We start from the raw sequence: 12,569 nt of genomic DNA on the forward strand, positions 1-12,569 counted from the left end.
TTTTCTAAAAACCTAAAATCAACACCACACTGGCTTCGCACCGACTTCAAAGTGATCAATAGGTAGAAAATATTATAATGATATTTTTCCCTTTATAGTTCGTGGGTAAGTTAAAAATGGACATGTTACCGCATAGAATTTAGAGTGACAACCTGCATCGTCGCTGCCGCAGCGTGAAATCAATTTTTCATCTACGCAACTCCCATTATAATAGCTTTGGCACGCGTTCCATTTTCAAACTGTATGCTCCATAAGTATGGCATCAGACGTCACGGTATACGCGTACTACAATGCGCATTCGATGCGATTTGGTGGGCTTTTTCTGTTATATGGCAGTTTCGTGTGTGTTAATCGTGTTTTGATTGAAGGGTACTTCGCTTTATCGCTTTTGTGTTCGCGCTCTGAAAATTTCGGCTACGTTCAATGCTTGGTTGGAGTTGATGATCGTGTGGTGCGTGGTTTTTGTTGATTTTTTTTTGGCTTTATTGCACTTCCAGGATTCGTAAGCTTGTATAAATAATCACTAACATTTAGAGTAAGAGACGCACAAGTAGATTTTATTTTGTTTATTTACTAGCGGTCACCCGTGACTTCATCTAAATAAATGTCAACTTTCATTGTAAGTTTTTTTTGTGAATACCAACAATTCTTTTATTATTTTTGCCAATTTACACAAAATCTTGACAAATTATATGGCAAATCCTTCCTCATAAATCGTTCTATTTGTTGGTGAAAAATGAAAACTGCATGAAAATCCGTTTAGTAGTCTTTTTTATTTTATCGCGAACGACAGACGCGACAGAGGACTTTGTATTATAATATGTATTGATTTTGATATACCTAACTTTAGAATAATATGAAAATAAAAATTATCATAAAAATACTATCCCGGTGTAAGTTATGTTGATACTAAAACTAACGTTCGTAAACATCAGCCGCCAAGAAGGACTCTTCCTAAAACTATCACAAAGATATATACAAAAGATATCTTTCTATACTATGGTGATTCGAACGCCGACAGTCCTTTCTGTAGTACAAGCAAACAATCTGCTAGAGTTGCTAGACTGTCTAACGCCAATCCATCACTGCAGACCTTCGGTCGTTGTCTCCCCAAAGTGATCTACATAATATACCTACACAGCACCACACTGGCTGCCTAACAAGTGACGTGACTCCGCATTGACGCAAATATATGCTTACCCTTACGGCTCCCGCACACGGGCCACCGGCCACAACCACAAAACTCTGCTACCGGCATATTTCCTATAGTTTTTACAATCGTCGCTGCTCGCTTCTTGTGGCCCGCACCGGCCACTAAACGCCGATACAAAACGCCGCCACACACCACTCGCGCGAATATTATACTGTATGTATGGGTTAAAAAAGTAGCACGCACCGACCGCAAGTGTCGACCACCGGCCACAAGTAGCTGTCTCGCGCGTTAGCTTTTTTTTTTTTTTTATTCTTTACAAGGTAGCCCTTGACTACAATCTCACCTGATGGTAAGTGATGTTGCAGTCTTAAGATGGAAGCGGGCTAACTTGATAGGAAGAGGATGAAAATCCACATCCCTTTCGATTTCTACACGGCATCGTACCGGAACGCTAAATCGCTTGGCGATACGTCTTTGCCGGTAGGGTGGTAACTAGCCACGGCCGAAGCCTCCCACCAGCCAGACCTGGACAAATTAAGAAAATCTCAATCTGCCAATCGTCTTGTAAATCCACCGCGCATACCACTGCGCCACGGTGGCCGTCAAAAGCAACTTTTGTAGCCCCTTCTTGCTTCTTGTAGTGGCGTTTGTGGCTGTCGCGTGTGGCCCGTGTGCGGCGACACTTAGAAATGTAGCACCCATGTGATTTTTGAATTCAATAGCATTTTCCTACTTACTGGAAGTTCTGGAATCTTATGCATGGCACTGCGTATATTTCTTGGACATGTTCCATGTAGAAAAGAAGACAGTACCATATTGATTGACAAGTACCATGTTTTTGATTCGCAATTTTCTCTACATTTTATGGCGAGTGAAATCTTTGCTGAATAAGTATGTGGTATTTACTTATAATTAGAGCTTTTTTAGGTTTAAGTTCGGCCCCGTTATTTTAGATCTTTTAATTAATTTAATTAACTAATACTTATTTAAATGCAATATTATAAAATTCAAAATTCATTTATTTGAAGTGGGCTTGGTTTACAAGCACTTTTGAAACGTCAAGTTTGACTTTTGACAATTGTAAAGGCTCTACCACCGGCTGGGAATTTTGTTTACTAGCACTCTTTTTTTGAAAAGTTTGCCAATTTTAAATTTTTACTACCGAAAGTGTTCAATTAATTTATCTTTATGGCGGAGTTATGTAACTATGTAACTATGTAAATATGTAAAGTCCTATCATATTGGAGCTAAATATAATCTCCCCTACATCCAAATCCCCTACCCTAAAGTGGAAATAATCGATATTAGAGCGACCTTGATCCATTCGTCCGGAACGGTGGAACAATTTTGCGACAGGGGTGCGAATTGCGAACAATGTCAACGTTGGAGTATCTATCTATCAATTCAAGACATACAACATACACACAAATATGTCATAAAAAACAACACTTGTAAAATATAGCAACTCTCGCAATCAGTTATTCTACCGCAAAAAGTTGTGAGATCCAAGTAATACCAAGTCGATTACTTTATTCTGTCCATAATTAAGGGATCTTCTGTTTCAAATTATAACGTATTTAGCTAACCTAACAATATCTTATAGTGAACATATCACTGTTAAAAATCTTTTATATTTTCAATAAATATATTGACTTGGCCATCGCATGAATACAAATTATACTCGTATGTCACATTTATTATTGAAATCTGTCTTTTAGCACAAACGAAACTTTTTGATATTTTCCGTTTTTAATGGGACTTTCTGTCTGTTTAATGAGACTGGAAGATAGTAGATGTTATAGACTAACATATAGGCTACTTTTCATCCCGGAAAAATCCGTGGTGGCGAGTTTCCGCAAGTGATTAATGAAATAGTACCGAATAAGCTTGCTAATTTGCTGTATCGTTTTTTAACCGACTTCAAAAAAGGGAGGAGGTGAAAGCGACAGAGTACTTGTCATTTCGTCACCTATACCTTCTGATCACTTTGAAGGCGGTGCGAACACAGTGATGTGATAAAGCCGATTAAATCATAAACTTTTAGGATCTAAAGACAGTTCTTCTCCGTGGTTCTTTCAGAAACGGCTTTAATTAATACGTCACTGTCTTGGCACCGCCTTCGAAGTGATCAGAAGGTAGCACATACGGTCTTATTTTTCGCTTTTTAGTTTATTTTTTTGATTTTGTAGTAGGTTAAATTTTTTTGTTAAAGAGATTTTATACTAACCTACATATTTTATTCCACTTGTAGCCGTTTCTAATTATCTTTTGTCCCTAATGTCACCTAATATGTTTAGCACTTAACTTCACTTCTATTTTCTCTAGTTAATACTTATTATCTTTCTTATGCGACTTAATATGCGTGAGATATTATGTAAAATTAACAAGTTATAATAAGTTGTTAATTTTACATATCTGTTGTTGTTGTTGAGAGCCGTGATAGCCCAGTGGAGATGACCTCTGCCTCCGATTCCGGAGGGTGTGGGTTCGAATCCAGTCCGGGGCATGCACCTCCAAGTTTTCAGTTGTGTGCATTTTAAGAAATTAAATATCACGTGTCTCAAAGTTGAAGGAAAACTCACTTGCACACCAGAGAATTTCTTAATTCTCTGCGTGTGTAAAGTCTGCCAATCCGCATTGGGCCAGCGTGGTGGACTATTGGCCTAACCCCTCTTATTCTGAGCGGAGACTCGAGCTCAGCAGTGAGCCGTATATGGACTGATAACGACGACGACGAATAAGTTGTTAATTTGTTGTTGTGTAAATATTGTGTTATGTTGTGTAAATGATAATTTGATAAACGTAATTAAGTAACGAACAACGTGCGACGACAACGAAAAACAGAGGGTCTCAATTATAACATCAAATCATTTAATATGGACCCCTTTCGCTTCAGGGGTCGACCCTTCATAAAGTCATCTAGTGAACAAGTGTCAAGTCTCAAGTGGTGCTTGTTAAGTGACCTCAGTTTGATGTCAATAAAATTACTTTTTTTGTTGATTATAATTTACCTTATTAGTGTGAAATTGAGCCAAATTGAGCATGGTAGCAGTGCTCTATGTAGCAGCCTGTTCTGGGAAGCACTACACTCATGTTTCTGCCGTCTAGAAAGCAGTTAATTCAAACCATACACTTAACTAGTCATCATCATTAAGAACCCATATTTGGCTCACTATTGAGCACGAGCCTCCTATCAGAATGATAGAGGATAGGCTTTAGTCCACCACGCTGGCCCAATGCGGATTGGCAGACTTCACACACATAGAGAATTAAGAAAACTCTCAGGTATGCAGGTTTCCTCACGATGTTTGTCCTTCACCGCTTGAGACGCGTGATATTTAATTTCCTAAAATGCACATTACTTACTAAAAAGTTAGAGGTGCATGCCCAGGACCGGATTCGAACCTATACGCCCTCCGAATCCAAGGCTCAGGTCATATCCACTGGGCTATCACGTCTCTCACCTAGCAAGTGTCAAGTAGTTTCTAATCAACCTCTTAATAATAAATAATATATTTTAATAGCTGACCCGGCAAACGTTGTTTAGTCCTATCGATGTTTAAGAAATAGTGTTGTGGTCCTCAACTCGATATTTAATAAAAATTTTATTAAAAAAAAATACAACCGACTTCAAAACATAAAAACGTACCCACTAAACTAAAAAGCGAAAAATAACATCATAATATGTTCTACCTGCTGATCAGTATGAAGGCGGCGCTAAGCCGGTGATGTATTAATTCAAGCCATGTGAGAATATCTTATAGATTTAGATTTTTCAGACAGTGTTGTTTCATGTGGTCCTGTCAGAAATGGCTTAAATTAAGACAACACCGGCTAAGCACCGCCTTCATACTGGTCGTTCAAAAAAAAAAAAAATACCGACCGAATTGAGAACCTCCTCCTTTTTGAAGTCGGTTAAAAAGCAGTGGTTGATAGTAAAAGTATGAAAATTTAAGGTTACATTTTTTATTTTGTACAAGCAAGCGCTTAGCTGCAATCATGCCTGATGGTAAGCGATGATGCAGCCTATGGTGGAACGCGCTTGCCTAGAAGATTACCCTAACGTTACCCTACCCTACCCTAAATACACTGTGCCTATCAACCTAAGGCGAAAGTGTTAAGCCTCATGTGCATGTGTGCTGCAGACTGGAATATCTACAAAGATATCGCTTTTTAACTACTCTAAAAACCAGTAATGGATTAATTTCAGCTACAAAATAACCTTCCTCCTCGATATAATGTCTAATGTGTAATCCCCATTTCCGTAGTATGCTATTCTTTTTTTTTTATTCTTTACAAGTTAGCCCTTGACTACAATCTCACCTGAAGGTAAGTGATGATGCAGTCTGAGATGGAAGCGGGCTAACTTGTTAGGGGGAGGGAGGATTAAAATCCACACCCCTTTTGGTTTCTACACGGCATCGTACCGGAACGCTAAATCGCTTGGCGGTACGTCTTTGCCGTTAGGGTGGTAACTAGCCACGGCCGAAGCCTCCCACCAGCCAGACCTGGACTAATTAAGAAAATCTCAATCTGTCCAGCCGGGGATCGAACCCAGGACCGCGCATACCACTGCGCCATGGAGGCCGTCAAACATACATACATAATAGTCTTTACATACGTACATAATAATAGATAGTAGGTAGTATGATGAGAAGCCGTGATAGCCCAGTGGATATGACCTCTGCCTCCGATTCCGGAGGGTGTGGGTTCGAATCCGGTCTAGGGCATGCACCTCCAGCTTTTCAGTTGTGTGCATTTTAAGTAATTAAATATCACGTGTTTCAAACGGTGAAGGAAAACATCGTGAGGAAACCTGCATACCAGAGAATTATCTTAATTCTCTGCGTGTGTGAAGTCTGCCAATCCGCATTGGGCCAGCGTGGTGGACTATTGGCCTTACCCCTCTCATTCTGAGAGGAGACTCGAGCTCAGCAGTGAGCCGAATATGGGTTGATGACGACGACGACGAAGTATGATGAAGTTGAGGGTCACAACACTAAAGCTTTGTAATAAAAAAGATTAATGGAATGCGCAGGTGCGGAGCCTACGTAATTCCATTCCCATTAGCAGAGTAATGCACTTACTATCGTGTGTGAGGTATATATTCTAATGGCTTAATTGTACTTCTCGCATATGTAGAGTTCCGGTACTATGAGCGATAACCGTTAGGTTACCTTTGCATTTTTATACTATGTTGTATCATCGTAAACTGCCTTACTGGTACAATGGTTAGCCTATGCGATCACGGGTACTGGGATAAAAATATTGGGTGATTTCTTTTTAATAAATTCTCACCAGTTGGGAAGTGAGTAAGGTTACATACACGATGAGACGTCGGTTTTATCATCAATATCATAAAATAATAATAATCGTTACAAATCATCATCATTATTACTCGGATCGAAGTTTGGAGATCAATAAAAAAAAACAAAAAATTCTCGAAAAAATTCTTTCCATCTTAGCCGATCATTATCATCCTAAGTCCTCTTATGCCTAAATGTTAATCCAAAAATATAACTAAAATTTCTATCTACTAACTAAAAAAAAACCGTTCTGATCTGTATTAACTGATAATTTATTATGTACTTTAAATATATTTAAAAATATTACTTACAACTACTAACTTACTGTTTGTATTGTATCACCAAAATGGTTATGTATTTGGGCAAAAACAACACTTAAAAACCATCCAAGAAAAGTACCACGTTGTGGATCAGGTGTTTTAGAGGAGACAAATCTTCTACAACTAGCACTAATGGCCAATAAACGTAAAACATCCTAACGCTGAGGAGTTACAAATGTAATGGGAGAGATCATTAGCTAGAGATTTGTACTCTTTACGTATTATTGTTTTAATGCCTATTACTTCTGAAGTTAGAAGAAGATATTGAATCTATTCCAAGAAGTCCGTTTGCCTTAAGATGTAGTGCTAATATGTACAGATAAGTGTACAAATCCTACTATTGTGTCTTCAGTAAGCGTTAACCTTAGCGTTTTCTGTGTTCTGTGTCTGCAGTGATAACACTCCTTCAGACAAACGCTCTTTATCTGTCATCCTCATCCATCCATCAATCTTTACATCTAAAGCGAAACGGAGTTCCTTCCTTAATAGATTGACTAATACCGCTTCTCATTGCTTAATTGCATCAACGTCGTCGTGGGTAAAAATTTCTTTAGACACCCACATCCTTTCTTAATAGATTGACTATACCTCTTCTCATTGCCTAAATTAACATAAACATCCACTCTACCCTTTATCATTTTCACTCAAAACGCCCCCAACTCATTAGCATGTGAATAACATATAACCAACGTTGTGGGTAAAAAATTGGCTACAGACACCCACATCAAAGATGTTTCGAGGGCAATAGGGCATATTTCTGAACGAATACGACCCGAATAACTATGATGTAACGACAATATAGCGAAAGCGTGTCGTGATTTATGGTTACTGACAAATTCCCTCGCTATTTTTATAACAGTTCTACATGTCTAGACAACCCATGTCTAGAAAACCAGCATACGAAATAACTAGTAATAACCACGTTTGAGTAAACAAGTAAAAGATGTGATGCAATACATTTCGATGCCAGACACTAGTGTTGACCAATACAATCAATCCGATAATAATACAGCCGCAACCAGACTGGTTTCTCGATCTATAGAAAGCGTACAAATAAACACAGCGGCGTATAGCGTTCATGTTCAGATTCTGGTGAAGCTTCATTGTTGGTGCCATATACGGTCGTCCCGATAACGGTTGGACGCAATTATTTTATTATTAGCGTCATACCAGTTTAATTAAGACCGTGGATGAGACGGGACAGAGTCTTGATGCTGAGTGAATCAAACTATTTGATAATACTCTGCTAGGGATGAGTAACACGAAAGTCTGAGTCTGACTATGATTTATATTATACCTTTATATTTTTATGCCTTTTTCGTAATAACTTATCAGAGTGAACACTAATGTTAATATGGTGATTGTTTTCAAATACTTACTTATGCCTATTACGTTTGTCATAGTGACAGTTCTTGGATGTGTTCAGTGGATATTTATAAAAAAATTAGGCATAGAAACAAGAATTGTACCTACTTATTCTGTATGTTCCACAACCATTTTACAACAAGAAAATAGCAAAACATATCACTCACTAAGAATAGATACTCTGGTAAATGCTATAGTTCGCTCCAAAAAGCTGGATAATAGTTACAGAATAGCCGTATAAGAGTACTCAGTAATTGCACTGGAGACTAGACGCATCCTTGTATTCTATTTAAAGAAAGTTGTCACAGTGAGATTGGTCAGGTTTTTAAACTGTACAGTGCAACGTAGCATAGTTACACGCTGCACTAGTTGCTTAAAGTGGTAAAAACATTGCTTTCCACCTTTCAATTTTTACCCTGGTATAGAAAAACATCTGGGTCGCTATCTACGCTGAAATGCATCGTTACACCTGGGCCACGAAACTGTCGCTTTGCTTGATGTTTCAATTCACTGCATGCATCATTTCTAAGCATCAAAAACAAGGCCATTTAATGTTAGCTTGCAATGTCCCTATTATGTCTGAGTTTATTGCACGATTGATTCATACACTATAAAACTTTCTTGTACAGTTCTCGACGCACGTTTTATGATCGTTTATAACAGCTTGTCCAAGTTGTCTCGCTTCTATTTGTGACCTTGTTTCTTGTCCTTCCACATTGAGTATATCAAAATTGTTTTTGCTCGTCGTTGGAGTATTTACTTCTATCGTTTAGTTTGTGGCCCTCAGATAAGTAATCAAAAACATGACAACCTTTCGACGACTCACGCTTTTTATATGAAAAATTCTTTAGCGCGTCGCAAAAAGCTTACACTTACTTACGTATACTTTTTTTAACTACCAATTAATTACTTATCGGGTTCCTTCAATCCACAGTGCATCGAACTCTATCTATTATTAAATGTGGTATCTTGTGTGTTGAATCCAGTTTCACAGCACGTCTATGCGTCTAGACGGGTCCCAGCAAATAAAGCCGGCTAAAGCTTGTATGTACGTAATGAGTTTTGTTATCTTTGAGGTTCGGCTAAAAGTACTTGTTTTCAGATGATGTACTGACTAAAACTACGTTCCAATTTACAGGAATACCACATTCTATTAGGTAGCTGTTTTGAGTAATAGTTGTTAAAATGACGACCTAACTACTTTATATTGTATATTCTTTTGGTTTAATTTACTTTAATTAGATATACTAGGTTCATATATTAAAACGACGAGAATCATGCCTTTAAATATGTTCTTTGTCTATTCTGATTGAAGGCTAAAAATTTACTCAAGTCACTATGAAAGAAAAATTTTACTGCTGTATTTAGCATTTAGCAACAGCTTTTTTTATAGAGATTTTTATAAAAAATCTGATTTATGTTTAGAGATTACAAAATAATATCAATATTTCTTCGTCTACGACTAGCTCTTACGAGGTACAATTAATCATTATTTCCTTAAATTTAACCTTTTCGTTTTGTTAGATGACGATTTTATGTTAATCAACCCTAAATAGAATCATATTTTTGTAAATTTGTAAAGGATTCTACGTCTAAATTTTGATAAGTCTTCGGCTGTATCAAATTCATTGGAATGGGTTCGATCGGCAGATTTGTTACATAATGTATTCCCTAAATAGAATCTTATTTTTGTAATTTGTAAAGGATTCTACGTCTAAATTTTGTTAAGTCTTCGGCTGTATCAGATTCATTGGAATGGGTTCGTTCGGCAGGTTTGTTACATAATATATTCTCCCGCGGTTTCATGTTCATTGAATTGGAAGTTGTAATATATCCTCTCGACCCTATTAGGATCTAGCTATCTTTAGTATACTTTTAGGTTAACCTAAAAGTAATCACTTACATCTTATTTGTTGTGTTGTTTTGTTTGTCGTAGTTTATTTCAATTGATTGCCGGGAACTACGTAGTTTGTCGTTCTTCTTTATTCTACTGTTTACCAGTTCTTTATTCACCTGTTAAATACGTCTTCTTATTTGTTTTTGTTTGTTGCTTAGGACCTACTACTTTCGTTTTTGTTCTTTTGTGTGTTTGATTTTACGTTTGTGCGAACTTCTTATATGGTTATTTCAATCTGTTGTTGTAGCGTGATTTCTTTGATATAATCATTTTATGTGATAAAATAAAACATCAATAAAACTTTATTACGTAGTGGCTCAAGTTTTGGTTCGTATAAGTACCGATATACTTAATTACCATAATAATTTCCTTTGATGAGTTGATATAATGCTGATGAAAGTACGTAGACATTCTACGTTTTCTAGTGTTTTATTATTTGTGTAGATGCAGTGAATGATCGTTGCAGTTTTATAATACAGCTATTAATGGACGTCAATAAACACGCAGCGAATATTTCCCCGCTCTGTTTAATGATTCTTACGTAAACATAGCGGTGATACATAAAATGTGAAAGCGCTTTGATGTTGTGTTTAATGTAAAAAAAAGAACGAGGAACTCATCTCTGTGTTACGTAGGAAATTTTCTCATTAACTTGGCTCATTAAGAGTTTTCTACATGAAAGAACAGATGCCGAGTATGTACTAATTATACCAGGACTCAAATTTTAAACTTAAAGTCGATTTTTTTCTCAGGGAACATTTTAACGAAAGCCCAAGACTAACAAAGACCGTGTACTTGAATGCTTGACCGAGATTCGCTTGGCGTTGCAATGTAGGCTTTCCCGGATAAAACATTTATTGGGCAAAAATCTCAAGCCCTGCTTATAAGCGAGGTCCTTATTTGAAAAACTTTACTTTCAGAAATTAGAATGCGTATTTGTTTTATACAAGGAAGAACTACTGCCAATAACTATTCGTACCTTATTCTAGCTAAACTGTGCTTACGCCCAGAACTGATAGTACTGACAGCAAAGAGTATTTCATAGATGCAAAAATTGCACTTCCTACCCTGAGGATTTTGTATGACCTGTATTAGAGAGGGGATTTTTTATTTTGTATAATTTTTGCATGAGTACATACTTCATAATAACTTATACACTAGCTAAAAACCTTGTGCTCACCTATGACTATGTACCAGGTTTTTGCTTTGACTCATTGATTGGTTGCCTATTGCATAAAGCTGAGCTGATTGATGGCACTAGAGCATCAAGTTTATCCCCGGTCTTGGCGTAGACCAAGACGTTAGCAGTTGGTACGTTGGCCATTATGTTGGCTATCATATATTTCGCCAACGAGAAGAGCATATTTGCCAATGTATTGGCCAACGTAAAGAAAGTTGGCACTAAAAGAAATTTGTTCCATTTCTTGTGAATCTTTGTGAATTGTGAAATTGAGTATCTTAGTAGGTATCACTGTTTATACTCTTGGCAAACTAACTCTGAACCATTAGATTAGGTGACGAACGATTTATGAGTACGTTCTAACGCAACGTTTACGATAATTTTAAAATGGGTCTCAAATAGTCATAATCCATGAAGGGGTTGCCTTTGCTATTTCAAATTGTAGTAAAAAAAAACACGATGTCATTATGCGATATTATTTTAAGTGCAATGTTGTACCCTTCCATGTTCCAATGATGGTGGACCAATTACTTAATACACCTCTATGATGTGATATCAATGAAAAGGTTTCACTGAGAACACGAAAAATAAAACGAAGTCATAAACATGCTTTTAGAACCCTTATGATTGATTTTAAGCTTGCGAATATAATAATCATCATTATCATCAAATCAATCATCAAAAAAATCATCATCATCATGGAAATCCATTACAGGACAGGCCTTTTGTAGAGAAATCCAAACACCACGATCCTGAGCCGCCTGCATCCAGCGAATCCCTGCGATATCCTTGATGTAGTCCACGCGGGGTCGCCATTCTAGCAGGGACCCCAACGTCCAGCGGCTGTTCTGTTCCATTCGTGATTGTTTTTAGTTATTTATTAATTTACTTGTTCACAGTTCAAATCAGCTCACGGAGCTCCCACGAGAGGTATGCCTGATGCCGCTTCAAGTTCTTCTCGTCCCCGACAACGTACTCACAAGTTTACCAAAGGAAATCGGCAAGATGGCCACGTTAGCGGAACTGGATGCATCCAACAACAGGCTCACACAGGTCCCCATGACGTTGGGCGACTGCGCCGGCCTGCGGTGTTTAGATCTTAGCAATAATCAATTAGGACTTTTGCCATTACGTAAGTAATTTTGATTTAATTCTTCTTGTTGTTAACCGTTTTTACCCTACTGCGTCAGAAGAAGGGTTTTCTAGCATGTGTCCATTTCTTTGGCACGCCCTACAGCCCAAACGGTTGGACGGTTTTTGACACATGAGGTGTCATTGAGTAGATCCAGAGATTACCGCCTGCAATACCACCAAAATTAGGAGTAGGGTAGGTTAGGGTAGGGGTAGG

General features: G+C 37.6%; 1 protein-coding gene across 4 annotated transcripts in view; it reads left to right on the forward strand.

Moving 5' to 3' along the window:
* The window catches only part of LOC112058593 (leucine-rich repeat and calponin homology domain-containing protein), a 111,052-nt gene that overhangs the window by 61,616 nt on the left and 36,867 nt on the right, over positions 1-12,569 (forward strand). For all 4 annotated transcript variants that reach the window (XR_008252412.1, XR_008252413.1, XM_052891257.1 and 1 more), the window contains exon 3: positions 12,121-12,353. Coding sequence is in view for 2 of the 4 variants with exons in the window: in XM_052891257.1 (XP_052747217.1) it covers positions 12,121-12,353 (233 nt within the window). In the remaining 2 variants the exon portion in view is untranslated. The remainder of the gene's footprint in view (positions 1-12,120; positions 12,354-12,569) is intronic.

Source organism: Bicyclus anynana, chromosome 3, assembly GCF_947172395.1.
Source record: "Bicyclus anynana chromosome 3, ilBicAnyn1.1, whole genome shotgun sequence".
Classification (NCBI taxonomy): domain Eukaryota; kingdom Metazoa; phylum Arthropoda; class Insecta; order Lepidoptera; family Nymphalidae; genus Bicyclus; species Bicyclus anynana.